Raw genomic sequence first — 25,016 nt, 5'->3', positions numbered from 1 at the left:
ATAACAAGGAATTGAAACTCCCCTTGGAAAAAATATTACTCAAAATCAGTAATCTCCAGAAAGCTATTTTGACCCTCTCGTAATACTCCCATCAAGGAAGGAGAGTGGGATTTGGGTAGCTTATCAGTGTGTCCACTTAGAATCTATTTTTACAATTCTTCATAGTTTTTTAAGTTTCTGTTGCCGTTGACAGCATTGTGGGCTTAGCACTTCAAAGCAAAAATGTTTTGTTTAACTTTGAGCTCAATTCAGTTTTGAATTATCACTAAGCTAAATGTAAGGGCTGCGACCAGCGCACCCACCCAAGAATTGTTTCAGTGCTGCAAGGCGGACACAGATACTAGTCAAAATAGCACTAGGGAATACTAGTTTATTATTTTTAGTCAGAGTAAAACTAGGTGTCTGTGGAATTTCTGCAGTATAATCTGCTGGGGGGGAACTAAAGGTGCAGAGTGTGAACTGAAGCGTCATACTAATAAGAAAAGTCCTTTATTTTCCCTCACAAAGCTTTCTCAAGCGGTGCCTGTGATTTGAGAGTCATGTGCTGTGTGGAAGTGTTTGTATGCGCGAGTGTTTGTATGCGCGAGTGTGTGTGTGTGTGTGTGTGTGTGTGTGTGTGTAGCTCAACCATTTAGTTGCGTGTCCATCTTCTCCAACATTGCTGGCTAGATGTTATAGGAGGTCAGAATGGCAAGACGCAGACTATTTAGTTGCAGCTGGTGTGGCCGGCCCGTCTCTCCGTCTCCGTCTGCAGCTCAGCGGCAATCAACTGCCTCTAGTCGACACAGCAACTCTCAGAGATCGTCCCCGTCTGACAACCGCCGGCCTCCCTGAAACAATAAGCATCAACACGGCTCATCTCTCCCACTAACCAACAATCATGTCAACTGAGCAAACAGGAATGCAGTCAGTTACTATAAACATGCAAAAGTCTCCAAGCCTTTTATGCATTTTATTTGGCTTCTTCTGAATTTCTCTGTACTGTTAATAATGCAAAGAAAAAGCTATATTTTGTTTCCAGGCAGAATCCTGAACATTACTATATTTAAAATGTGCATAAATCTTCTTTGTCAAATCTTCCTGACATCCCAGGAGGAAATAAATGTGCCATATTCACAAGAAAAAAGGGGTGGCAGGTTTAATTTGCAGATGATAATGTTATAACCTCTCACCATGCTTTCTGCGTAATCCGCTGTTATGGTGACCTGCTTGTCCTCTGAGGGTGGGCTCACAACCGAGCTTTCTGTGCGTCTACTCTGGTTGGTGAGCTGCAGCCACAGTTCGTACATCTGTTGCATGTCTCTCACTGCAGAGGAGTGCAGGGGGAAAAAGGAGAGAAAAAGAAGTTGCATCAGTAACCTTTAACACAGAGTGTTACACAGAACAGCAATCAGTGTGAGGGGAGTGGGGTAGATCATTTAAAAAATAAGTTACTGTAGTGGTGGTGTGCTAAAAGAGGAAAATGAAATGTAAGGAGTAACATGATGATTTAATCTACTGTAGATCTCAATACACCACCGCTCTTTTGTGTACTATATACAACCGCTCTAAATGCACTGTTCTCAAAACTCTGTGGTTGAAGATAGGGGCTTACAGCTGTTGTTCTTCATGTACGTCCAGACGTCCCTCTCCTCCAGACTGTGAGCAAATGAGCAGTTCCCAATATAGTGGCACTTCTTCTGCTTCATCACATGCACACACATCTGGATGAGACGCAGACAAGAGTTAAGTTTTACAGACTGAGCCCAACAGCAATGTAACAGAGGTTCCTATTCTATTAATTTAGCCAGTTCATCACTCTAAATTATGAAAATGTCACTTTCTGTCGTTTGTCAATCATAGGCCAGTCTTGCAATTCTTATGGTTGCCAGTGAGAGTTGCATAAGTTGCTCTCGTAACCTGAATATGGTAATCGTACAACTACTGTGTTATTTAACTCAGTTGACCGTGTCGACATGAAAACACTGTCAAAGACACACTGGCAGCAAGAGAAAAATAAGACACAGGGGTAAGGAGATTTACAACAGAGTCAGCTGTACTCAGCATGGGAGAAGTGGAGGGCCATTGAAGAGAAGAGTGCAGGAGTACTCACGTCATATTGCTGTGGATAGGTGCGGGAGAAGGGCAGAGGCCGAACAACAACCCACTTCTTCTTCTCAAATGATTTCACCAGCAGGACCCGACGCTCCTTCGTCCAGCTAAGGAGACAATGAGCCAACATGAATTCAACAGAGTTTCAGTTTGTCCTCTGGCATTCAACTCTGCCGCTACAGTAACAATCAGTGGTGTAATGGCAGCAGATGATTATACGTCCCAAAACACACAAATCAAAGTTTGTGACAACGCAAAATGGAAAGTCAGCCTTAAGGACCAGACTGGAAAACACTGTCGTATTGCATTGCTTCATGGGACACAGATGGTGGTGCATACATGATTATGTTGGAGACAGGCCTCACCTATGCCGTGCTTTGGCAGTGCAGTACTTGAGGTTCTTGTCGGGCTCATTGACCTGTCCTTCTCTCCAGCACTGACCGCACACAAACTTCATTTTCAGGTTGAGGGGCCGCCCTCTTCCCATCCCTGCGGCCAATCCTCCCATCCCCAACCCACCCACTGGGCCCACACCCCCCCCACCAATGCCATCTCCGCCTGCTCCTCCACCTCCCATTCCCCCCACTGTCATGCTGCTGCTTGGATGTGGGATATGGATGGGCTGAAAGAGAAATGAGAAGTTAACATTGATAACGTAGACCAATCAAATTTCGCCTTATCCGTGTTTTGCCAGAATTCTATGAAAAATACAGACAATGTTTCACTTCTTTCATACATAACTTTAGGATGAGTAAAGCAGGATCTTTGAGGGGGATAGCATGAACCTCTGTGCTCTACATGTGATGTTCCTTCTCAGGTGAAAAGAACTGGCTAGTTAACATGGATATCAGGGCATGTATGTGGCTGTCCTCACCCTACCAGGGCTAACAGTAAATTTGCAGCAATTACATTAATGCAGTACGAGGGAACAGTCATACTTATTTGATAAGAAAACCAAGATGTCCAACTTTCTCACCTTCTGCTGCTTCTGTGCGTTCTGCTCCAGCCTTTGCCAATGTCTCTTGGACTCCTGCACCATCTCTTCATGGGTGATACCTGAAGGAAGAATTAGCAGCTCTGTGAAAAAAAACCTTCACTTACTTTACTATATACGGTGTTCATAGTGAAATAAAGAATACATTTGGCAAGACATAATTTCAGTATTGTCAATATGTCAGACTTCAATTATTAATCCTTGAAAGCTACCCTATGTAGCGGAATACAATGCTAGTTAGGGACTGAAAAGTATTCTTAAAATCCCGGGTGGTCATGGGAAGTGAAAGTCCAGAATGCAATGAGCTATAATTAAAAATGATTTAATAAAAGGTTGATCACAAAAACAGCTTATGGATTCTCGATTGAGGCCCTCTCTTTTCTCACAGATTCACAGTCTGTCCGCCAGTTACCTGCCGCCTCCGTGATCCAAGAGAAGTTCCCTCCAGCCTCGGCGCATGTTAGTTTATCCCGGACATTCACTGAGCTTAAGGCCCTTTCATTGGTTTAGTTCTACCCGCCCCTAAACACCTCTGCATAGTTCCTGTGTGTCCGTTGGCCAAACTGTTTTCAGGCGCGCTATTCTTCTTCTTCTCCTCCTCCTCAGAAAAAAGGGCAGATTCCACACAACTTCCGGTGTTTCAATGTCCAGCTCCCTCGCCTTCAGCCGAACAGGGGAACTACACTTCCTTCTAATAAAATAAAAAGTCCACTGGCATCCACATGCATTATGCAAACGTTGTTTTAAAATCCAGTCACACATTAATAATTAAAAAGTAATACAAACAGTGACCTTCATATGCATACAATTACATATCCTTCATAATAATATCCCTTATTAATTATCATATCTCTTATGCATTGTAATGTACACATTTATTTATTTTTACATGTGCAAGTCTAGATTTGACAAACTTAAGCTTAAAAACACTACAGGACTAAATGTTTTTTATTCCATTCACTAGGGCTGCAACAACGAATCGATACAATTTGATTATTAAAAGAGCTGGCAACGAATTTCATTATCGATTTGTTTTGTCAAAAAGTCGCAGAGATGTTTGAGTATTAAAAAAAGTTGAGTTGAGCGGAGAGCATAGCGGACAGAAGGTCATGGTGCAGCCCATTGTATCCTTTCGTATGTCACTGCATGGTCGAATTGCTTGCTACAATAACTTAGCAGCCAGGCTAACCGTTGTCGTTAGCTCGATAGCTAGTCATTCATTCCCCGTGTTTGAGCCGCGCTGTTGGGTTAGATAACGACTGATTGAAACCACGTTTCTTCGTTTTAAAATACCACGGGGGCTTCAAAAGAAGCAATGTGTATATATAGTATCTGAGGCACGGTGCAGAACGTCCCTCCGTGGCATGCCGAACTGCGTTCAACAAGTCTGGTATAATGTGACTTTATGACATGCAGAGTAATTGTTGCTTGGATTTGTGGTTCGATATCTAATTCATAAGTTTTTTTTTTTTTTTTTTTTTAGTTCAAGTGCAGTCCGTAAGTTATCCGTTGATAATGGTTACATTGTTTTTTTCCCTAATGTTCAACGTGTTCCGGCGTGGAGAAGTGTGAAAAGCCGTCTGGCAACATGTTCAGCAGCCTGTGCAATAACCCTTTATGATGGAACATATTAAACTTTATTTTGCATATATTATTCTTTTTTTTTAAAAGCCTATATATTTGGCAGATGTAAAGCATACATGTGTATGTTTTTAGTGTTAGTCCATTTTTTCAAAAATATTATTACTTTAACAGCTCAGGGATGTTCAAGGAGCAACCTGTTTGTGCACTTTCTGAAGATTTTTTGCACTGTGAATTTGCACTGTCAGTTCTGTTTTTTAATAAAGGGCTGGAAATTAATGTTTTTCTGTTCCGATTCATCAAAAAAAATAATCAACAGATTAATCGATTATTAAAATAATCGTTAGCTGCAGCCCTACCATTCACATTATCTGATGTGTGTGCTCTACCTACCTGTATCCTGCTGCAGGACCCAGCATTTGAGCTCTATGACAGAGTGAGCAAAGGAGCAGCTGTCCTCACGCTGGCAGCCATAGCGAACCTCGTGGCGACACACGTCAAACTGGCAGAGGGGGTGCAGGGGACGCACCTTACTGTAGCGCACGTTGGCCGACCTCACCACGTGCACCAGGCACCTGCAGGAGATGAACGAGAGCGATTATTTAATTTTTAAGGGTCAACCGACAAAATGTAATTACCTTTTGAGTGTATATATCCCCTCTGTGTTCACGCACTATTATTCAACCTTTTTTTTTGTGCAAAACGAAGACCAAAACTCACTTGTTGTCGTCAAACGGGTGTCGAGCTGTGAGGTTTGAGCAGACCGCTAAGTTTTCTTTGCTGCGCTTGCTGATGATGCGAGGCTTACTGTCAAAACATTCCTGTTGTAAAGAGGAAAGTGATGCATATAAGTCCACGTCTTGTTCAAAGGCTCCAATAGTGCAGGCCTTAAGTGACCAACAAGAACAAGAGAAACACCAACCACTGTGGTCTCACCTCACAGAGGAACATGAACATGCCCATGTGGAGCTGCAGCAGTCTGGTGACGCTCAGCGCCCGTCTCTCTGTGCTGCCCAGCGGATCGAACAGCAGCTCTCGGCTGAGCGCACCCTTCCTCTCCTGGGTCCACACGTCAATCTCCTCCTGGCAGTAAGCAAACGTACAGTTCTCCCCATACTGGCACTCCTGACGCTCCTGCACCTCTGTGCGACCCAAGGAGAGAAAATGTTTAACAGAATACAAAAACTATTTTTGCCATAGTTCAACTCCATTTGGGTTGTTGGGGCTTTGCTTACTTCTAAATTAGATTTCCCCATCTTCAACATCCATTCAAGTATGTTAATCATAATAAATACATACCTTTACAGAGAACAAAGGCCCCCAGGAAGTTGTTCCGTGCCGGCCTTGGCCGGATCCTCTTCCAGGTTGGGTCATCTGTGTTTTTGAGGCGGCACAGAAGCACATCCCTTTTACAGCGGTGTGCTGCCTCCGGCTGATACTTGTAGTCCATCACTCGAGGACCTATGAGCAAGAGGAGGTGGAGGAGGAAAGAGTAGGTTAATTAACCTGTAACAAGAGTAATAACTAGTTAAGGTGAGCTACATTCTGTAAATGATGTTGCAGTTGGTCAGTGATAGAGATTGAGTCTCAATATTTCACATAAATTAAACACAGGCTAACGGAGATGGCAAAGCTAAACATTACACAGTACATTTTTGTTGGTCAAAGGTTAATAGAAGAGTCAGCTTGAACCAACCAACCTATTCGGCTGTAACAGGCATGACAGGCCTGCCGAAACTCATGTGTGACTGCCAGAGGATTCCTGGAGAGCAGAGACAGGTTGGTTCCTGCTGGACCGTTCTGAAAAAGAAAACACACAGAGGTGATGTTAAACACAAAGGCCTCTAAGCACAGTTAGAAATGGCTGCTAATTAATACAATAAACAACACCATTAACAGTACTATGGAAAAGCAGCTTGCCCTACAAGAGATGATGCAAATGTATGTGTGTGTTACTCACTGCATGTGCAGCACTGTGGTTACGCAATCCAGGGATGAAGCTGTGACACATTCGTCCCCCTGAAGACCAGAGACACAAGGACACTGATGTCAGCACCATATTGTAATGGTGCTGACTCACACCGTCTGCTGCTGATGCACATCTCAGGCCTAGAACCTGTGCTCTGGTAACTACGTAAGAGCAAGCTAACACATTGTACCAGGTCAAAATGTCTGTACTGTCAGTTTTTTGTAGATTTACGTGCATTACCGCTGGCATTCTTATAATTCCACACAATCTTTTTTTTTTATAAACAGTACTATGAGCGAAGTCTACATGCTCAAATGAGCAGACATTTTGAGTTGAAGGTGCACTTACTTTACTTACTTTCACTTTACCAGATTTCTGGTCATTAAAGTATAAAAATGTCCAACATTATCTCTCCCTTTTCATCTTGTTCAACCAACGTATTAGAATATGTTTTTGTTTTTAAACTGCTTTCCCTAAATAAGATTTAAAAAATACATTAAGATATAGACTCTTTGTTTACCAGGGAGAGTATACTCAGACAACGAGTCCAGTCCGCCAGCAGCGATTCCTGCCTTCCCTTCTCCATCCATGGCCCCTGTGGGAAAGCCTCCCAGTGCGTCCTGCGCCTGGGTGGAGCCCTGGTCCCGCTGGGCTAGCGCCGAGTAGGGCTCCAGTGGGGCCATATCACTTATAGAGGAGCTAAAGAAGGTTGGGGCAAGCTGGGGTGACGAGGTTGGAAGGTTTGGGGAGTATGGCGGCCGGAGACCCACTGCCGTATTGGGAAGGTTGGTGGGGATAGCACCCTGGACTGGATTCTGTCATAGGAGACAAACAGACTAGCATTACCTTTTGTAGAGGATCTACCAAGTGAAGTCCCCCCTACTAAAAACACACATGACCGTGCTGGCTGAGGATCCAATTCCACCTTTAAATTAATTTTATCCTGTGATATTTACCTCTCTGCCACCACTTCGTTTAAGAAAAGGGGCATTTTTAAATGTAATCAAGCAAATATTAAACAAAACAAAATTGTATGTGCTTAAAAACATGTGAAAATACAAACTAAATATAAATTCTGGCCCCATACATGATTAGTACATTTCTTCGCTCTTCTGTCCTTCACTCACCTCACTGACTTTCTTGGGGATGCACTCCAGCAGACTGTCCAGCTCGTCCTTGATGACGCTGCTGCTGCATTCATCCATGTGCTCTGACACAGGGACGGAGTATGGCATGGGGGGCAGGCCTTGGCTGCTGGGGCTTTCTGACAGGTCAGTGCACGGGGTCACCTCAGGGGTCGCTGGGTCATCACTGACTGGGATGGGCGTGGCCAAAGGAGCAGGGATGCACTGCGCATTAGACTGGTCCGCTGAGGGATACAAAGACAGCGATGGTGTTAAGAAAATTAATATGGTAAATAGTCAGGGTTGGAGCAGACATGTTCAAGGTGTGAAAGTTGGTGCTACCTTGTCCCATGTCACCCAGAGATTCCAGCCCATTGGAGGACATCTGAGAAAAAGAGAGGGAAATAACAGACATGATTAATCTCTCATTCAGTCGCCAAGTAAGTAACTCCATACTGCGATAACAGCACCCACCTCTCCTGTGGGTGGGGAAGTCTCCCCATGACCCTCCCCTTCTGTGGCTGTGGACTCCGTTAGAGAGCTGACGTAAGCCTTGCGGCCCTTCAGGCCCAGTTTACTGGCCAGATCCTGAGCCAGGTCATTCACCTGCCTGTCCTGGAAGACGAATCACAAAGCGGTCCCACTTACCAAGAATACGTTTCATTCACTTTCAGGTAAACAATTACGAGGAACACAATGTAGTCTATGAAGTCATAATCCATGACTCTATACGTATGAATTTCTCGACTCTATTCCAGATCTGCATGAACTTAAAGCACTTATCAGCTCCTCTACCTAACTTTCTGAGAGGTAATTTTTCACTTTAAACTAGATCCCTAAAATGATTTTGAGGAAACGGTCATTTGTATTAATATTTCAGTGTTGGTGACATACGTGTGGTGCTGTGAGTAGACATTTAGTTCCACACTCGTAGGCCTCCCGGATGCGTCCCAACTCCCTCAGACAGATTGCTTTGCGGTACAAAGCCCTGCGACTGCCTTCTGACACACACAGTGCACTGTCACAGTCCTGAACACCGCGCTCAAACTCCCTCTGAGGGCGACAGACACACAGAGATACACAGTAAGAGCTAGAAAGGCATTGGAATTTAAGAGTCATTTTACAGAGAACATAAAGAGACTTGAACAAGAGTTAAATTATTCCTACAAGAAAAGATCCCTTTAATGCAAAATAATCCCCAACTGTAGAATGTAAATTAGTAATATTGAGTGTGCACATCATAAGAGGGGCTTTCCTAGTGAAAAGCTAGGTGTGGTTTTTAAAAACATCAATTAAGAATTGTCGAACTGGCAATAATACCTTGATATAATAGCCACAAAGAAGAACACAGTCACAGACTAAAAGCCTGGATTTCACCACAGCATTAACACAGATACGGTGTGTCTCAAAATGATTCTCAACATTTCCCTTCAACCCCAGTTTCCTGTCAAAAAAGGTTTTGACTTCTTGCTTCCCAGGCTGTAGTGCACACAAATACAAGAATGAATAGAAGCAAATCTATCTTTATTAGAAGTTGTGGGGCTGTGCAACGGAAACTACGCTCTTAAACAAACTATTAATGTAAAAAAAGCTTAAAATGATTTCCCAAGTCCTTTCATTAATAGACCAAGACAGAAAATCCCCCCAGATCAAATGTGGATAAATCTTTACATGTGTGACACAAACATGATAACAAACTGTTTACTTTGTTGGTTTATAACCAGTATTTGATCTATAAATCAAACTGATATGATGTGTGATGTGTCACATTCTCTCTTTCCCCTTCTCCCTCACCGTCTGGTAGCAGGCAGCAGCCCTGTTGACATATAGGCTCTCCAGCAGCTCGTGCGGGATGACGAGGGCCTCAGCCTGAGCGTAGCGGGCAACACTGATCCCCTCTCCATACTGCTGGGTGGCTTGACGACAGTCCCCATCTCGAAAGCAAGAATTGCCCTCGTCCAGCAAGTTACATACTAACTGGATCACAAATGCCTGAAGGGAAGTGTAGAGAGAGGTCAAAAGGGAGATAATAATAATAATGAGGAGGATGAGAGAGGGAGAAGCAGGGTTGCATGAAAAATAAAAGGTGAAGGGTGATGGAGGGAGAGAGAGAGAGAGAGAGAATCACAATGTCTGAGCTCAAATCTACATCTAGGTACATTTGACAACCGAACCAAATGAGAGTATGGTCAAGATGAAATCTGAGAGTAGGTAATATAGGATGAATTAGTTGATGATGGGATGAGAAGGATGAATGCGAACCTCATAGCTCTCTGGCTCTGGGAAAGGCAAGGATGACCTGTGGACAGAGAGCATAAGAGGGTCATCATTATGCTCCAAAAGGTGTGAACTTTGCTTGTGATTCCGCTAATTATAGGAGGCATTCAAAGGCAAAAGGTTGACTTGTGTACTTACTGGATAAAGCTCGTGGCTTTCTGAATTTCCTCTCTGCGTTTCTGACGATCAGGATCCATAGCCTGAGGGGGAAGACAAGGTTGACTTGCAACGGTTTAAAGAGCTCAACTTTTTTGCACAACAGCGTTGACAGCTAACGATAGGGTCAATATGTGACGGCTGAGGATTTATTCTGCAAAGGTTGTTTTTCTTACAAACCTGCGAACGAGCCCAGGCCTGCCACGAAGAACCGCTAAGAAAGCATCGGACTCGCGTAAACAAACAGCGAGCAGAGCTAACGGTGAAGACGGCTGGTGGGTGTCGTTATCGTTGGCATTTATGAATCTGTGGGTGACACAGGTCGCCAGTATTCCGCGTAAACACTGTGGGCATTTGGGAGAGGATGTCTAAACATTAGCTGCACAGTTTAACCGTCAGCCATAACAGTGTTGGGGAAAGAAAATCGTGCGACATGCAGTCTTATAGAAGATCCACCGACAGGGATGAATATTGTAATACATAATCTGCGCCTGGTTCTCTGATAAATACGTCAGAGAAGTTATCGTTACCGTGGTTTAGTCACCGGTAGTTGGGATTAGCGAGCTAACTTCAAGTCAACGCCTCTCACTCAGCCAAAGCTCAGCTAACGTTAAAAATAATGCAGAATATCACTAAAGAAATGTTGATGTGTTTTCGAAGTCACGGACGTTGTTTTGTCTTTAAGGCTAATGATTGAGGAGCTGACATGAGTGGCTACACTGCTTATAAACCCGTGTTAACCAGCTGCCGGTTAGTTAGCTAACTAGCTAACTTATTAATGGAGCCCAAACCCACCTTACGCTCACCGCGAGTCACGGAGATGTCTTCAAACAGAGACAGGACTACCTCACCAGGTATCAGTCAACGTCCAGGCGCATATCTATCCGTGTGGTGTCCCTGTCATCGGTGTGTGGACGGAGCACGAGTGTCTCTGCGCTACGACTGCTGCTGGACACTGGATCAATATGAGCTAACTGCTAACTGCTAGCTTCTAACTGCTAACTGCTGCTTCGGCGAGTGTAGCATTGCAACAAGTTTCCGGGGGACGTTTGTCCGCGAGGGGGCAGCAGCGAGCGCGTCACTGCTCTTGTTGGGTTTTAGTTTGGGAACGTGGAGCAATTAAAGCGACTATGTTGGTACCAAGTTGGGAAGTTGTGTGGTTTGTTTTTTAATCATCACGTAAAGTACGTTGAACTGCGTTTGTATGAAATTATGGGACATGAATACAATTTTAAATTAATTGAAAGAAGTTGAACACAAACACATAAACTATTACCCTGCTCTCTCCTGAATAATGTTGGCGTTTTGTAAACTATTAAAATGCGCCCCTTAAGTACTCGTAAGGTATATTGAAAACTATTGGGAAGTACATCAGACAATGCTGTGTTGCGCTACCAAAGTATTGTAAAAAAACAAACAGAGAAAATAAAATAAAATCTATCTGTGCTCCATAAAACAAACTCCTGCTGGTGATCAGGCCTTGCCTCTTTCTCAGGTCCGGATCTCTGGGGCCCTCCTTCTGCAGGACCCTTCAGCGCAAGGAGGACCTCGCTGGTTGCTCCGCTGTTGAGCCTCCGGTCCTGGTCTTTCCTGGACTCAAGCTCCTGTCCTCTGTGTGAGGTCTTCTCTAGTATTTTGAAGGAGCTCTTTAACCTTTTGAACTTCTGCCACAACAGCTTCCCAGTGAGGAAACCAAAGATGCTAGCACATGTCACTGTGAAGAGGGACCAACACCTAACTGAGGCATCCATAGCTTCTCGAGCAACTTTTACTAGTTGAGCGATAACCACGTTGAGTGAGGGCACCAACCTGTCCCCAAACCTCTCCTGGTGGTCCATAAACTCTCTCCTCCTCTCGACTTTGTGAATATTATTTGTCTCCGTGGTGCTTTCCCTTCCACAATGAAACTGGGCCGCGTTCAAGGACAAATGTGTACACATGTAAGCTTTCAGGCTGGCTAATGCGCTAGTTTAAGCATTGGTGCCCGTGTGCACAATGCACCCAGTTGCTGCTGTTCGGGAATACACGTGTGTTAGTTTAATAACCTTTTTGAGTTTAGTAAGAGAGTATAAACCCAATTAAAACAAACACGGAAGTAGAATAGAACTGATAAACTTTTTAAAAAAAATACAGAATACATAATTATTAACTATGTTATTACAAAAATTCGAAATAAAATACATTTAAATATATTTTTTAAATCTTTACAGAGACAATACATTGACAATCGAGTACAAATCACGTTACAATATATATATATAAAACAAATTCCATTCGTTATTTAATTAAAATATGAATTAGTTAACATTAGAGTCCAGTGACGTTAATCAAAAGTAGTTCGGGATTGTAACAGCAGATGGCAGTAAAACTGTGCAGATCAATCTTAACTGAGGTAAACGGAATCGACGAAAAAGAAACCTGGGCCGCATGACGTCACGTGGTTGAGCAACTGGCGCGCAGTACGGAAGAGCGGCTTGTGTTCGCCAACGTTTCCTTGGATATTACCAATAAGCTACTCTTTGTGGTAAGGTTTCGTGCCAGTTAGAGCTGTAGGTCTAATGACACAATGACCGAGAGACACAAGGATACAGTGTGTAAAGTCCGGACTCACAGGCGCATTAGTTTTAGTTTAGTAAACTTTTCTGATGTTGCGCACTTCTCCTGGCAGGCTAGCACCGAAGGGGCTAAATAGCTAACGTTCCCATGACTACTGTGGTTGCCGTCTTGTGAGAAAACGATCTGCATATAATGTAACGTTATCCACTGTCTTCTAATATATATATTCTCGATTTCGAGCTAATTGTACTTCTGCTCAGTTATATGTCGATAAAGTTACTAAAATGTGATCATTCTCTTTAATGTCTGACTACTGGATGTTTCCACAGAGTCACTATGGCCTCAGATGACATCGCTCTGCTGGCTGATGTGCTTTCCAAGACCCACGTCGGGGATGGAGAGTTGAGCTATAAAGGCTTGGGTCTGAAGCTCGACGACGCAGAGTCGGGTGAGATGTTGAGCAGTGCAGGAGAGCGGGTTCAGTTCAGGCTTCTCCTTTAGTTCACCACTGTGTCAGACCTGACATCCTGTTCTCTGCGCTTTCAGTGGAGGAGCTGATCCGTGAGATGGAGCAGTACCCGGGTCTGAGAGCGCTGCGCCTGGAGGGGAACACAGTGGGAGTGGATGCAGCCCGGGCCATTGCCAAGGCTCTGGAGAGCAAAGACCTGCTCCAGGTACTCGCTATAGATTCTCTCCTGCCACATTGTCATAGTAAAGAAGGCTCACTTAGCTGTTTTCTTTTTCTGAAACACTCTTCGTGTCTTTCAGAGATGCTATTGGAGTGACATGTTCACCGGAAGGTTGCGCTCTGAAATCCCAACAGCCCTGGTGAGAAGTTCAGTCACTGATTAATGCAGTTGGGGTTTCTGGATTTGAGTCGTGATGAAGTTTAGCAATAGACTTCTTTGATAGCCACCCTAAGAACATGCCTGCGTTACATGTCGTCTTTCTGTGTGTTTATCAGAGGTCTCTGGGCAGTGCATTAATGAGTGCAGGGGCCAGGCTGACCGATTTGGACCTGAGTGATAATGCCTTCGGGCCAGATGGTGTGAAAGGAATCGAGCAGCTGCTGAAGAGCCCTTCCTGCCACACTTTGCAGAAACTGAGGCTCAACAATTGTGGCATGGGGATTGGCGGAGGAAAGGTGAGTTTGTTTTACCTAGTACTGTAAATTTCTCAGCCACCCCCAAGAAGCATATTTCAAATTGTACTTTTAACCTCTCCCCACACAAACTGCAAATGTTCCACACAGGTCAAGTTTTAATATGTTACCATCCCAGTGCAGAGCGTTACAGTGCTGTATGCTTTGTGTAGATCCTGGCTGAAGCTCTGACTGAGGGCCACAGACAATCATCGGCGCACGGAGCTCCGCTCAAACTGAGAGTGTTCATCGCAGGGAGGAACCGCCTGGAAAATGAAGGAGCCAGCGCCCTCGCTAAGGCCTTCCAGGTAGAACATAATCACTCCCAAAAATGGGATCGTTGGGGGAAACTTTTCAAAGGCTATTTGACAATCAGTTAATAGTAATTTCTCAATTCTAGTTCAAGCATCGGAAGCATTTTCACTTTGGTGTCACCGTGTATTTAAAATCTTAAACTCCTCCCTTTCCCCCATTTAAGCTGATGGGCAGCCTGGAAGAAGTCCACATGCCCCAGAATGGTATCAACCACGCAGGTGTGGTGGCGTTGGCTTCAGCCATGCGACACAACCCAGAGCTCCGCGTCATCAACTTCAACGACAACACCTTCACCAAGAGGGGGACGCTGGCTATGGCACAGGTGAGGCCTGTTCTCACATTCCCTCTAAGTAGAGGAGATATGGAGCATTTGGGTCAAACTGTTTCTTCACACTGTTTTCTCCTGGCGGCCATGCAGGCTCTGAGGCATCTGAGGCGTGTACAGGTGATCAACTTTGGAGACTGTTTAGTCCGCTCAGAAGGAGCCATCGCCCTCGCTGCTGTGCTCAGAGAGGGACTGCCGATCCTCAAGGTCAGTGCAACCTCAAAAAGTTCAGCCTTTGTCTGCCTACCACCAGGCTAATTGCAGTGCTCTGCGGTGTTCCTTGTTTTCAGGAGCTCAATCTGTCTTTTGGTGAGATCACAGAGGCGGCAGCTCTGGTGGTTGCTCAGGCTATCATGGACAAACCTGACATGGAGAAAGTGGATCTGAACGGTAGCCTGACACACGCACACGCACACACACACACACACACGCACACACACACACACACACACACACACACACACACACACACACACACACACAACAGGTTCTCATGGCAGTCAATCCTGGAAACGTTATGGAATTACTTTAGTTAAATAAATTAAAAATGTTCTAAAAGTTCTGTCCCCCCCTCCTAAAAAAAGAAAGGATAAGAAAATGACACTACATCAGGTGAAAGTTATTCTTGTATGTGACTCTTACAGGTAACAGTTTGGGGGAGGAGGGCTGTGAGGCTTTGAGGGAATCTATGGAAAACATGAACAAAGGAAGCATGCTGGCATCACTGAGGTAATACACACGTTTGTGAATCTCTTTCCGAAGCGAGTGTCTAGTTCCTTCAGTACAAAAAAAACACAACTTGTCCCTGATCAGTTTGTTAATCGAAACAAATGTTCTTATCTTGACTTCACTGTAGTGATGATGAGGGAGAACCAGAGGACGAGGACGAGGACGAAGATGATGATGATGATGATGATGATGATGATGCTGCCAGTGACGACTGTAGTGAAGACAATAAAGAGAACAGTGGAATTGTGAAGGAAAATGGAATAACAAGAAAAGACGACAGTCCTTCAAAACCTCAGAGTCCTGTAAAACGCCACGAAATACACGCTGCCTATTGCTCATATCTAAACAAATTAAGTTGTTGTTGTGTTTCGGATTGTGACTTTGCTTCCGCCCTCAGGCGGAGATCATATCCTTCCTCAGCTGCCCCTCGGCAGAGAGACTCCTTCAGCTGGGAGAGATGAAGACGAGCCTCCAACAGCAGGTAGGACTCATTATGGAGTGTCCCAGTAGATTGTTTACTGCTCCCACAATCTGATACAAATCTCCTTTTTGCATGTTTAGTCTGATAGGTTAGGTGTACAAACAGAATTTCTGTGGATATAATTTGTTCATAAAACTCTTCCCTTTTCTCACCAGGTGGATGCATCTGACCCGCACAAGGCCGCTGACGTCCTTCTGAAAATCGCTTCTCTTTACAGCGAGGAACCAGAGACCAAGACGGCTGTCCTTGAAACTATCGGTAAATACAATGCTGCTTCTCACAAAGTGCTCCATTAGTGGCTCAAATAGCGTTGTTGATGGATCTCACCCTTTATGAAGCCCTGCCGTCTCATTAAATGAGCATCTGTCTCACAGATGCTGTGTTGAAGAAGCTCCTCTCCGGCTCGGCTTTCCAGTCATACTGCTTCCTCTCCTCGCTGCTGGTCATGATGGGGCTCCTCAAGGTAGCACACCCAACCCCGTCTCTCCAAACTGTCTGAAAACAGAACGTATGGGCACTGGGATTGTTATTTTTTTTTTTAAATAGGAAAGACTTAAATCACATGAAAGTTCTACACATGGTAACTTTAAAGCTACAACAAGGAACATCACATTTTGGCACTCTTGGATGAAAGTGGTCTTGTTTCCAAGCACCAGATTCGCTGAAGAAAACCTCTTTTAACTGCAGCTGGATCAAACGGTCTCATCACTGTTTGATATAAAATACTATTATTGATTTAAAAAATCAATTCATTTAGGTTTTTACTTTTCTGTTCTTTGTTTTAGGGAGAGGGGAAGACAACAAAGGTGTCACTGGTCCCAGGTCAGCTGCTGTGTTTGGAGCACGCTATCCAGCAGGAATACTTCCCTCAGCACCACGCCGTGATGCTGCACACCTTCGTGTCCAGGTATAGGATCATTTTTATCTCCACATTTACCTGTCAGTCAAATGTGAACAAAAGCAGTTTGAAATCGTAAGAAAAGAAAGTCCCATTACATCACTTTGAAGTCTTAGCATTGTGTACCATTTGTCTTTGTGAATACGCAGGAACAGTGAGGCTCTGGAGTCCTGTCGCAGTGCTAGTGAGCGGCTGAGCTCCACGCTGGAAAAGAAGTGCCACGACCAACACTGATAACCCGCTGCCATCAACAACACACACACACACACACAACTGACTTAACTGTCTTCACTAACGACCAACAGGAAGCTTTACACTTGAAGGGACTCAGACAGCCACTTAATGTATCTCCACTCCTGATTTGTATATTTTATGAAGCCAAACACTGTGCAGAATATCTTAGTTTTTATTTTTCTACGTATGCTTGTGACATATTTTCTTTTGTAAAAAATAAAGAGAGAAATAATACACAAAAGGTAACGTTTGGGTGACTGTAAAAATGGAACTGCTAGTAACCTGGAGTGGCACTAACATAAGGCAAGATTTACAAGACCTACATAGTTTCACGGAAATGTCCGGGTTTACAGATTATTACTCTTTTATGAATTTGGAAATTGTTTTTCCGTATTTTTAGATACTCTTAGATACAGATTGCTGAGACATATGGGAAGGCCAGTTATTCATGTAACTCATACTGAACAGAAAAATGTATACAATCTTTTAATCCAAATAAATTAGTGAAAACTCCACTGATGGGATGCATTGCAGGCGGTTTTCTTTGACAACCTTTTAGTCCAGCCTGTTCGATCGTAATCATCACACCGCTGCTTCTCAGGTCCAGTGCAGTGTGCATCGGACTGTGAGCAGGAATGGAGGGGGGGGGGGGGGGGGGGGGGGGGGGGAGAGAGTACTAACTATTATTTTGAGGCGAACTATTCCTTCATCGGGGTCAGCGGAGCGATGTGCGGACTCCAGAGGTGGGAGGTAAAAGGTGTCGGAGGGGGGCGTGTCAGTGAATGAAGGGATAAACGGAGTTTGTTTTGGATGGGGGACAGCCGGGGGAAGAGCGCAACAGAGGAGCAGAGAGCGTGAGAGAAGCAGCGGCCAGTAGACGACCAACAGCCGGACGGAACCACGACCAGAGCACGGTGAGTCTGTGTGAAAAGGATTCCCATACTTACTGTAAATAATAACATGCTTGGATCTGAGGAACACGTGGACATTTTTTTTGCCGCAAAATAAAAAGGTATATTTTCAAATTGTATCACACTGAATCGAGGTCTTCACGTTGTAATAACCTGATTTCAGAGATAATAAAAATGCAATGCTGGTAATTTTTTTTAGACAATATTGCATGTTTTGGTAATTTCTAAAATGTAAGCAATTACGCACAGAACAACAACATAATGTTGAATATATATATATATATATATATATATATATATATATATATATATATATATATATTTAGTTAGTTGAAACAGTTATGTAATTTCTGGTAAAAGCATTTACAGGAGATGTTGAGTCGTTTTTACTCAACATTTCTAGCCACGGACGCAGTTTTTTTTTTTTTTTTTTTTAATTCAAGGGGAAACGCATTTTGGCACAACACCGGCGGCGAAAGACACTGTGCGTCTTTGTGCGCAGCCGGCGCGGCGGCTCCTCTGCGGTCTGGACTGTTGATCCCCGGAGGGACGCGGACAAACAGCTCGGCCGGAGAAAATTCCTCCGTCTCTAGTTTCCTGGCCCCTCTCTGCTATGGGGGTCTTGGGAACAAAGCGTGGTATACCGCTAAAATATCATAAAAGCCTACAGTGCAGTCAGCGTGATTTCCATGCAACCTTAAAGTTGATTTCAAATTATTACGAATGTAACCTCTATGCTGTGATTTACTCAGTGCTCCCCGCCAGGTCCATCTCTGACGGGATCTGGCGCAGCAGTTTGGACGGAAAGGTTTCAGCATGGCACCATTTCACCATGCCAACATTTTGAGACCCCAAACTTCAGAGTGTGGAGCTTTTCATGTCCATTCCTGCGGATCAAGACTGTTGATCCGACATGGGAATGTGGTTTTAAGGCATTCCAGCGAGGACTGGGGCAGCGGAATCTGAGCAAAATAAATCTAATCCCCAAAAGTACAGAATGATGGAGATATTGTTAAATTGAGCTTTAGTGAGGGAATGTCAAACAATGGGACACACGCCTTTCTCTGATATGGAGTTTTTCAGGCGGTGATAAATAGAGTATGCAGTGTGTCCTGTAGGGCCCCTGATTGTTTCTGAGCTAACGTCATCTTTACATTTATATTTTATATGCATGGGTCTTCCTGCTGTTAATAAGTTCTCCGATCCTGTATACTATATCAGTAAGTATCAATAAATACTCAATAGCACGTTCCAGTATACTTCATCAGGTTAAAACCTTTTAAGCCCCGCATGGACCTATATAGGTCCTTTTTTAACATTTTAATTAAACTGTGTAAAACATTACAATAATCATGAACAAATATATTGATGCTACACATCAAATTAAACAAGACAACCTGGGCTACAATAATTAGTCAGCCATTCCAACACAACTCAAACACCAACTCAAATAATTATTAAAATAAAAGTTATAATTTTGTCACGAGTCAGCCCACTCTGCATGTTTCCGGAACTAGCAGCCCGTAGCTTGGTGCTATCAGAAAAAGACAAATAGCAAAAAGCAAGACAATTCCACACAGATTCCAAATCTATTCACCAAATCCCTCTGCTGCAAAGCATCACCGAGATACGAACCAAAGAACACAGCAACATAAATCGCTGAGTCAGCACATTTTGAAACTTTATTTTTTTTTGTTGAAAAAATGCATTTCCCCCAGTAAATCCACACTGATACAAGTTTATTTAACACCATAAGTCATATGACAGTGAAATATAAGGTACATGAAAAAATTCAAATGTCACAGATGCGCGAAAACATGCGCAAATGTGCCGAAATGCAAATTTTGGAAATCTCGCCTGAATTCTCTCTGTACTTTACCCAATCTGACTTTGTTCTGCTTCACTTTTTCAAGTGAAAACAGTGCAGAGAGACTGTTCACATATTGTGCTATGATTTGGGAGCGCTTCAGGGCTTAATGAAGCATCATTTCAAGGAGATAATCATCCTGAAAGTGCTTTATTCTATAGGCGGACCTGGAAATTCTATTTGTTCTGTGTTTCAATCTTTATTTACTCTTAGCCAGCAACATATATACTAATATTTACACATCTGACTAAAAGCTCACAAGGGTTGCCTTTATTATAACACCAAAATTATTCAAATAGCGCTTGTGGTTGCAGAGATACACCCTTTTTAGTTTGGGTATGCTATTTCGAGCTAAATCCTAAAAAATGCCTTGGGGCTCAACGGGGCTTAAAAGGTTGTACTGAAAGTAACTAATGTAAAATACTCGTTCTGCAGAAAAATGTCTCGCTGTAACTGACTATAGATTATACCGTTGCATTAAAGTACTGTATAAAGTGCATTTTACTTTTCTACATTAGATAGTTATTGCTTGCTTAGTCCAGTGGTTCCATCCTCCTTCAAAGCATCGAGTTGGAGACAAAAAAAAGCAAAGTTCTGTTTCCTAAATCTGTCTGAATTTGTTGGGGACTTTAGAGCGGAAATGTCTCTTTGAAGGAACAACTCTTGATATCTGAAACTTGACAAGTGGCCCCAACCGGACACTGCTTTTTTGAGGGGTCATAAGCCAACATGGTTGCTTTGTATTTCCGAAGCTTATCCTGTTTTTTTTAATGCAAAATATTAATCTGAAAAGTAATATATCTAACCGGCAAATTAATATAAAAAAGGTATAAAGTAGCATAAACTGGAAATAACTAGCAAGTACTTCAAAATTATACTTAACCTCAGTACTCGAGCAAATGTACTAAGTTTATTTCCAATTGACTATTTGCAAAACAGTGGCTCTGTGCCAGAGGTGGTCTGTGGTCCTGGCCTCATAGCATTAAACTAATTTATATAGACCACGTTAAATAATTAGGTTTGATCTATATTAGACAGGCCAGCAGGTTCTGAAGGTCTAGCAGCAGGTTTTTTATGTTGATCATCATAGGGAATATACTAAAAGACGTTTAATAACAAACTCTGCAGGGTCATAGGTGTGAAGCACTGTACACAGTTCAGCAGTGTGCAGAGAGAAGAAAAGTGAATTATGTTGATTGTGAATTATGTTGAGTCACTGTGAGTGAATGAATGAATGGGCAAGTGGCGGTACCAAGTCAAAACAGCAGCCAGTTGTCACTGTGGGTAAAAACGAGAAGAAGAAGAAAATCTACTATTTACCGTGTCACTGGCCAAGAGGAGCCTCCGTAAGACCACATGCAATAGTGTGAATGAAGTAAAAGCTGTTATTCCCCCCCCCAGATGTTCTCCCAGCTCTGTCCTGACACCCTCTGGGTCCTGCTGCTCCTCGGCATCCCTATGGCACTCACGGCAAAATGTCCTCAGCAGTGCGTCTGTGACCAGATCCAGCTCACTGTGACCTGCGTCAACAGGAACCTGACCCAAGTTCCTCCTGCTCTTGAAGAGGTCGGTCTCTCTCTCTCTCTCTCTCTCTCTCTCTCTCTCTCTCTCTCTCTCTCTCTCTCTCTCTCTCTCTCTCTCTCTCTCTCTCTCTCTCTCTCTCTCTCTCTCTCTCTCTCTCTCAATGCCGATCTGGTTCTACCTAACATGGAATCCGCTTTCTTTATAGATCACAGTGAAATTAGATCTTCGAGGCAACGACATTCAGGAGCTTGGCACCGGGGCTTTCAAACACACTCCTTATCTGACTCACCTGTCGCTGCAGCGCTGTAACATCCGCAGGGTAAAGGAGGGCGCTTTCCGTGGCCTCGGTCGCCTGGTCTTCCTCAACCTGGCCAACAACAACGTTGACATACTCTACCAGGTCTCACAGTTGTTCCCAACCATCATTTAATCCATGGTTTCTTTTAGTTTGTTGAGTTTTTTATATTCTGGACAACTCGTCCTTATTATAACAAACTTTAACCCCACCACACCCATAAACCTTTTCAGTTAAGCAATATGATAATTGCACAGGAGTCATTCGACGGGCTGTCCTCGCTGAAGCAGCTCATGATCGACCGTAATCGCGTGGAAGAGATCCAGCCTGGAGCTTTCTCTCAGCTCGGCTTCCTCAACCTGCTCTCCCTTACGCACAACCAGCTGGTCTACATCCCCAACATGGCCTTCCAGGTAGCAAAATGGCAAACTGAAAAGGCGGTTTTGAGGACATGCAGAAATGTCTCCTGTTGAAATGTGTCAATTAAAACGCAGACATATTCTCCCTCCAGGGCTTGCAGAACATCAAGTGGCTTCGTCTTAGCCACAACTCTCTAAACTACCTGGACACCGAGGCCTTCGCCGGTCTGTTCACACTCACGCGTATCAGCCTGGACCACAACGAGCTGCAGTTCTTCCCCACTGAGACCATGACCAGGTGGGCTGCTTGGCATGATGAGAAGTCAGTAGCATCTGTGATCTGCCACAGAGCTACACAGAACTCGAATGTGTACAGTAAATCGACTTAAGGACTAACGACTTAAGGCAAAAAAAGATATAGGTTAGCTTCTTGGAAAGAAAATAGATCTCATCGCTCTAATATAGGAACATTCGATTGGACTAATAAAAGATAAAACTTCTCCGCCTCTCTATCCAGACTGCCAGGGGTGACTCGCCTCGATTTGAGCTACAACCCAATGACTTACCTGGGAGAGGATGTTGTGTCCATGGCCAAACTGACCCACCTCTTCCTGGACCACATGTCCCTGCAAGACATGGCTAGCTCAGCTGTATCGAAATCCCCCAGCCTCATCCACCTGGACATCAGCTACAACCAGCTGCGTGTCGTCCAGCCCTTCTCTGAAGGTTCACCGAAGCTGGCACGCCTCAACCTGGCAGGAAACCCTACCTACTGCAACTGCTACCTGCGTCCACTCAGGTACAGCAGACCGTTGTGGATTTCAAACTGATGGCTGCCTGATTAGGCCTCACAGCTTTCAGTCCGTCAACCAAAAGGTCCTGATCCTCTTTGTATTTATTTACCTCACTACAGGGAGTGGTCGATCCGGAGCAAGGTCAAGCTGATGGGGACATGTGGAGGACCGGCCCATCTGTCAGGAGAGAACCTGGACGCCGTTTACCCTCACGAGCTGCGCTGTCAGAGCCAGGAGGCCATGTTGAAGGCCGAGTATGAGGAGGCAACCAGGATCACGCCGCCCCCCACGCAAGAGCCACAGAAAAAGGTCAAGTGTCCTGCCAACTGCATCTGCGAGGTGAGTGGGCTGTATGAAGCTGGCTGTAGCTTCATATGTATCCTATAGACATCAGTGGTCTTGATTTTGTCATCTAACTCTTAGTTGAAAGGGGAATTCTGTAAGCACAAAATGACAAACTATTCCTTGGACCATCAGTTTTCTGCTAAAATACGCGTCGGCCGCTGATGGAAACACTTTAAACATAATGTCGAATTTGTGTCTTTGCCCCCACAACCTCCCTGTCTTCAGGCCGAGACACACCACTCCTCGTGTGAGAACCGTGCTCACACCAAAGTTCCTCTGGGTTTCTCTCCCAACACGCGTCTCCTCGACCTGCGTGGCAACCACTTCCACTACATCCCTAGCAACAGCTTCCCCGGTGTTGCCCAGGTCGTGTCCCTACATTTGCAGCGCTGCAAGATCACAGAGGTCGAGGGCGGGGCTTTCAGTGGAATGAAGGGACTTATCTACCTGTACCTGTCGGAGAATGACCTCACTTCCCTCAGCCCTGACGCCTTTAAAGGTCTTTTCAATGCCAAATTAAAATAGTAGAAAAACGTCTTTGGAGAAATTATTTTGATACATCTATCAGTACTCAAGTTCAATTTCTATAATCTAAATCAATCTGCAGGCCTCCCACAGCTGACTTACCTGCACCTGGAAAAGAACCGCTTCACCGGTTTCCCCAAAGGAGCCTTCAAACTGGTTCCTAGCCTGCTGGCGCTTCACCTGGAGAACAACTCCATCCCCAAGCTGGAGCCCGACAGCTTGATTGGAGCTGAGGGCCTCAGAGCCCTCTACCTCACCGGGAATGTCATCAATCATGTGTCACCCAGGGCTCTGGACCAGGCCGGTGACCTTGATACGCTCCACCTTGGAGGAAACCGGCTGAAGGAGGTGCCCACAGAAGCGTTGAGCAAGACGGGAAACCTCAGAGACCTGAGGCTGTCTGGGAATTCAATTCGCTGGGTGGGGCCAAATGCTTTTCGACCACTGGAGAGGTCACTGAAGGAGCTGTATCTGGATAACATGGGACTGGAGAAGGTGAGTGGGCTCCTGGTATGCTGCTACACTTTCCAGCAGCAGCCGAGAACTTCCATTTCTTTTTTCTTTAACCTGCACAGCTTTAGGATCAGCCACACATTATTTCCCAAAAGTTATTCCACAGTTGTCTGACCTGATCTCTTGTACTCAGATGTCACAGACCTCCCTGGCAGGTCTGGGTCCAGGGTTGAGGAGTCTCTTTCTGGAAGGCAACCACCTGGAGGAGGTGCCTGACCTTCACCCTCTCGTTACTTTGGAGGTCATCAACCTGGCCGACAACCCTCTGATGTGTGACTGCCCTCTGCTGCCACTGCGCATGTAAGATGATTGCAACAGAATGAGTGGAGTCAGAAATGACTGGGTTTTCTTCTTTATCTATATATTATTAGTCTACTCCCAATGACCCAATAAATAAATAATAAATGTATAGTTAGAACTCTTGATTACACTCCACTCTGAGTTGTAGCTATGCCCTTGTCTTATTTTACCATTTGTGTAGTACCATTTGTGATGGATTATTTAGTTTTGGACATTTTGAATAACATTACCTGATTTTACCTCTTCATCAAGGTGGATTGAAAAAGTCAACCTGAAGGTACGAGCCACGTGTGCCAATCCCCCTGAGCTACGTGGTCGCAGGGTCAAGGACGTCCACGTCTTCAAGGCCTGTCCCGGGGGCGAGAGCCTCCCCGACCCCCCTACCGCCACCCCGAAGCCCGCCAAGGCGCCCAAGGCCACCAAACCCAAACCAATGCACCTAACCAGCCTTCGGCAGGTCAAAATGCTCAAAGCCAAATCCAAACTTCGCAAAAGTCTGAACACAAAACCATCAGTAGCCAAGAAAACCACCAAGAAACGCAGCATGGCCTGAACCAGCTGAGGCTGTTACACATCTCCTGACAGACCGTTTTCCATCAGCAAGTTTGATCTTATTTGCAGTACAGTATTTCCTCTTGGCTGTCTAATCAATAATAATAAAACATTATTTTTTTCTAGTCAAGGGAACCTTTACTGAGCACTCTGTCAGCAC

General features: G+C 44.4%; 3 protein-coding genes across 3 annotated transcripts; 2 read left to right on the top strand and 1 right to left on the bottom strand.

Annotated features, from left to right (window-relative positions):
• Positions 1-794: 794 nt before the first annotated feature.
• On the bottom strand, positions 795-10,233 carry zc3h7bb (zinc finger CCCH-type containing 7Bb; the record flags this gene model as incomplete). Its single annotated transcript, XM_079238041.1, has 20 exons — positions 795-830; positions 1,173-1,306; positions 1,595-1,703; positions 2,093-2,198; positions 2,457-2,713; positions 3,068-3,147; positions 5,060-5,241; positions 5,387-5,487; positions 5,603-5,808; positions 5,966-6,127; positions 6,367-6,466; positions 6,627-6,685; positions 7,156-7,450; positions 7,763-8,004; positions 8,102-8,144; positions 8,234-8,374; positions 8,654-8,812; positions 9,554-9,751; positions 10,022-10,058; positions 10,175-10,233. 20 exons carry the CDS (start codon positions 10,231-10,233, stop codon positions 795-797), a joined length of 2,706 nt encoding a protein of 901 aa, XP_079094167.1.
• Positions 10,234-12,648: 2,415 nt separating this feature from the next.
• rangap1b (Ran GTPase activating protein 1b) lies at positions 12,649-17,379 on the top strand. Its single transcript, XM_079214534.1, has 16 exons — positions 12,649-12,716; positions 13,078-13,196; positions 13,295-13,422; positions 13,517-13,576; positions 13,713-13,892; positions 14,063-14,197; positions 14,368-14,526; positions 14,623-14,736; positions 14,820-14,919; positions 15,174-15,258; positions 15,386-15,560; positions 15,656-15,739; positions 15,895-15,997; positions 16,114-16,202; positions 16,525-16,646; positions 16,787-17,379. Exons 2-16 carry the CDS (start codon positions 13,085-13,087, stop codon positions 16,869-16,871), a joined length of 1,731 nt encoding a protein of 576 aa, XP_079070660.1. The 5' UTR covers positions 12,649-12,716; positions 13,078-13,084; the 3' UTR covers positions 16,872-17,379.
• Positions 17,380-21,050: 3,671 nt separating this feature from the next.
• On the top strand, positions 21,051-24,857 carry chadlb (chondroadherin-like b; the record flags this gene model as incomplete). The annotated part of the gene is made up of 10 exons (XM_079214051.1): positions 21,051-21,215; positions 21,379-21,573; positions 21,726-21,881; positions 21,980-22,125; positions 22,345-22,626; positions 22,741-22,960; positions 23,192-23,465; positions 23,574-23,986; positions 24,138-24,304; positions 24,557-24,857. 10 exons carry the CDS (start codon positions 21,051-21,053, stop codon positions 24,855-24,857), a joined length of 2,319 nt encoding a protein of 772 aa, XP_079070177.1.
• Positions 24,858-25,016: the final 159 nt, after the last annotated feature.

This window comes from Taurulus bubalis, assembly GCF_910589615.1.
Source record: "Taurulus bubalis genome assembly, chromosome: 2".
NCBI classification, from domain to species: domain Eukaryota; kingdom Metazoa; phylum Chordata; class Actinopteri; order Perciformes; family Cottidae; genus Taurulus; species Taurulus bubalis.
This window is presented reverse-complemented; position numbering and strand designations above follow the sequence as displayed.

Excerpts from the sequence above, each read along its gene's own strand:
- rangap1b (XM_079214534.1), top strand. The coding sequence starts at position 13,085 with ATGGCCTCAGATGACATCGCTCTGCTGGCTGATGTGCTTTCCAAGACC. Across the intron at positions 13,893-14,062 it reads TGGGGATTGGCGGAGGAAAG|ATCCTGGCTGAAGCTCTGAC; the intron begins GTGAGTTTGTTT and ends TGCTTTGTGTAG. Across the intron at positions 15,740-15,894 it reads AGACGAGCCTCCAACAGCAG|GTGGATGCATCTGACCCGCA; the intron begins GTAGGACTCATT and ends TTTTCTCACCAG.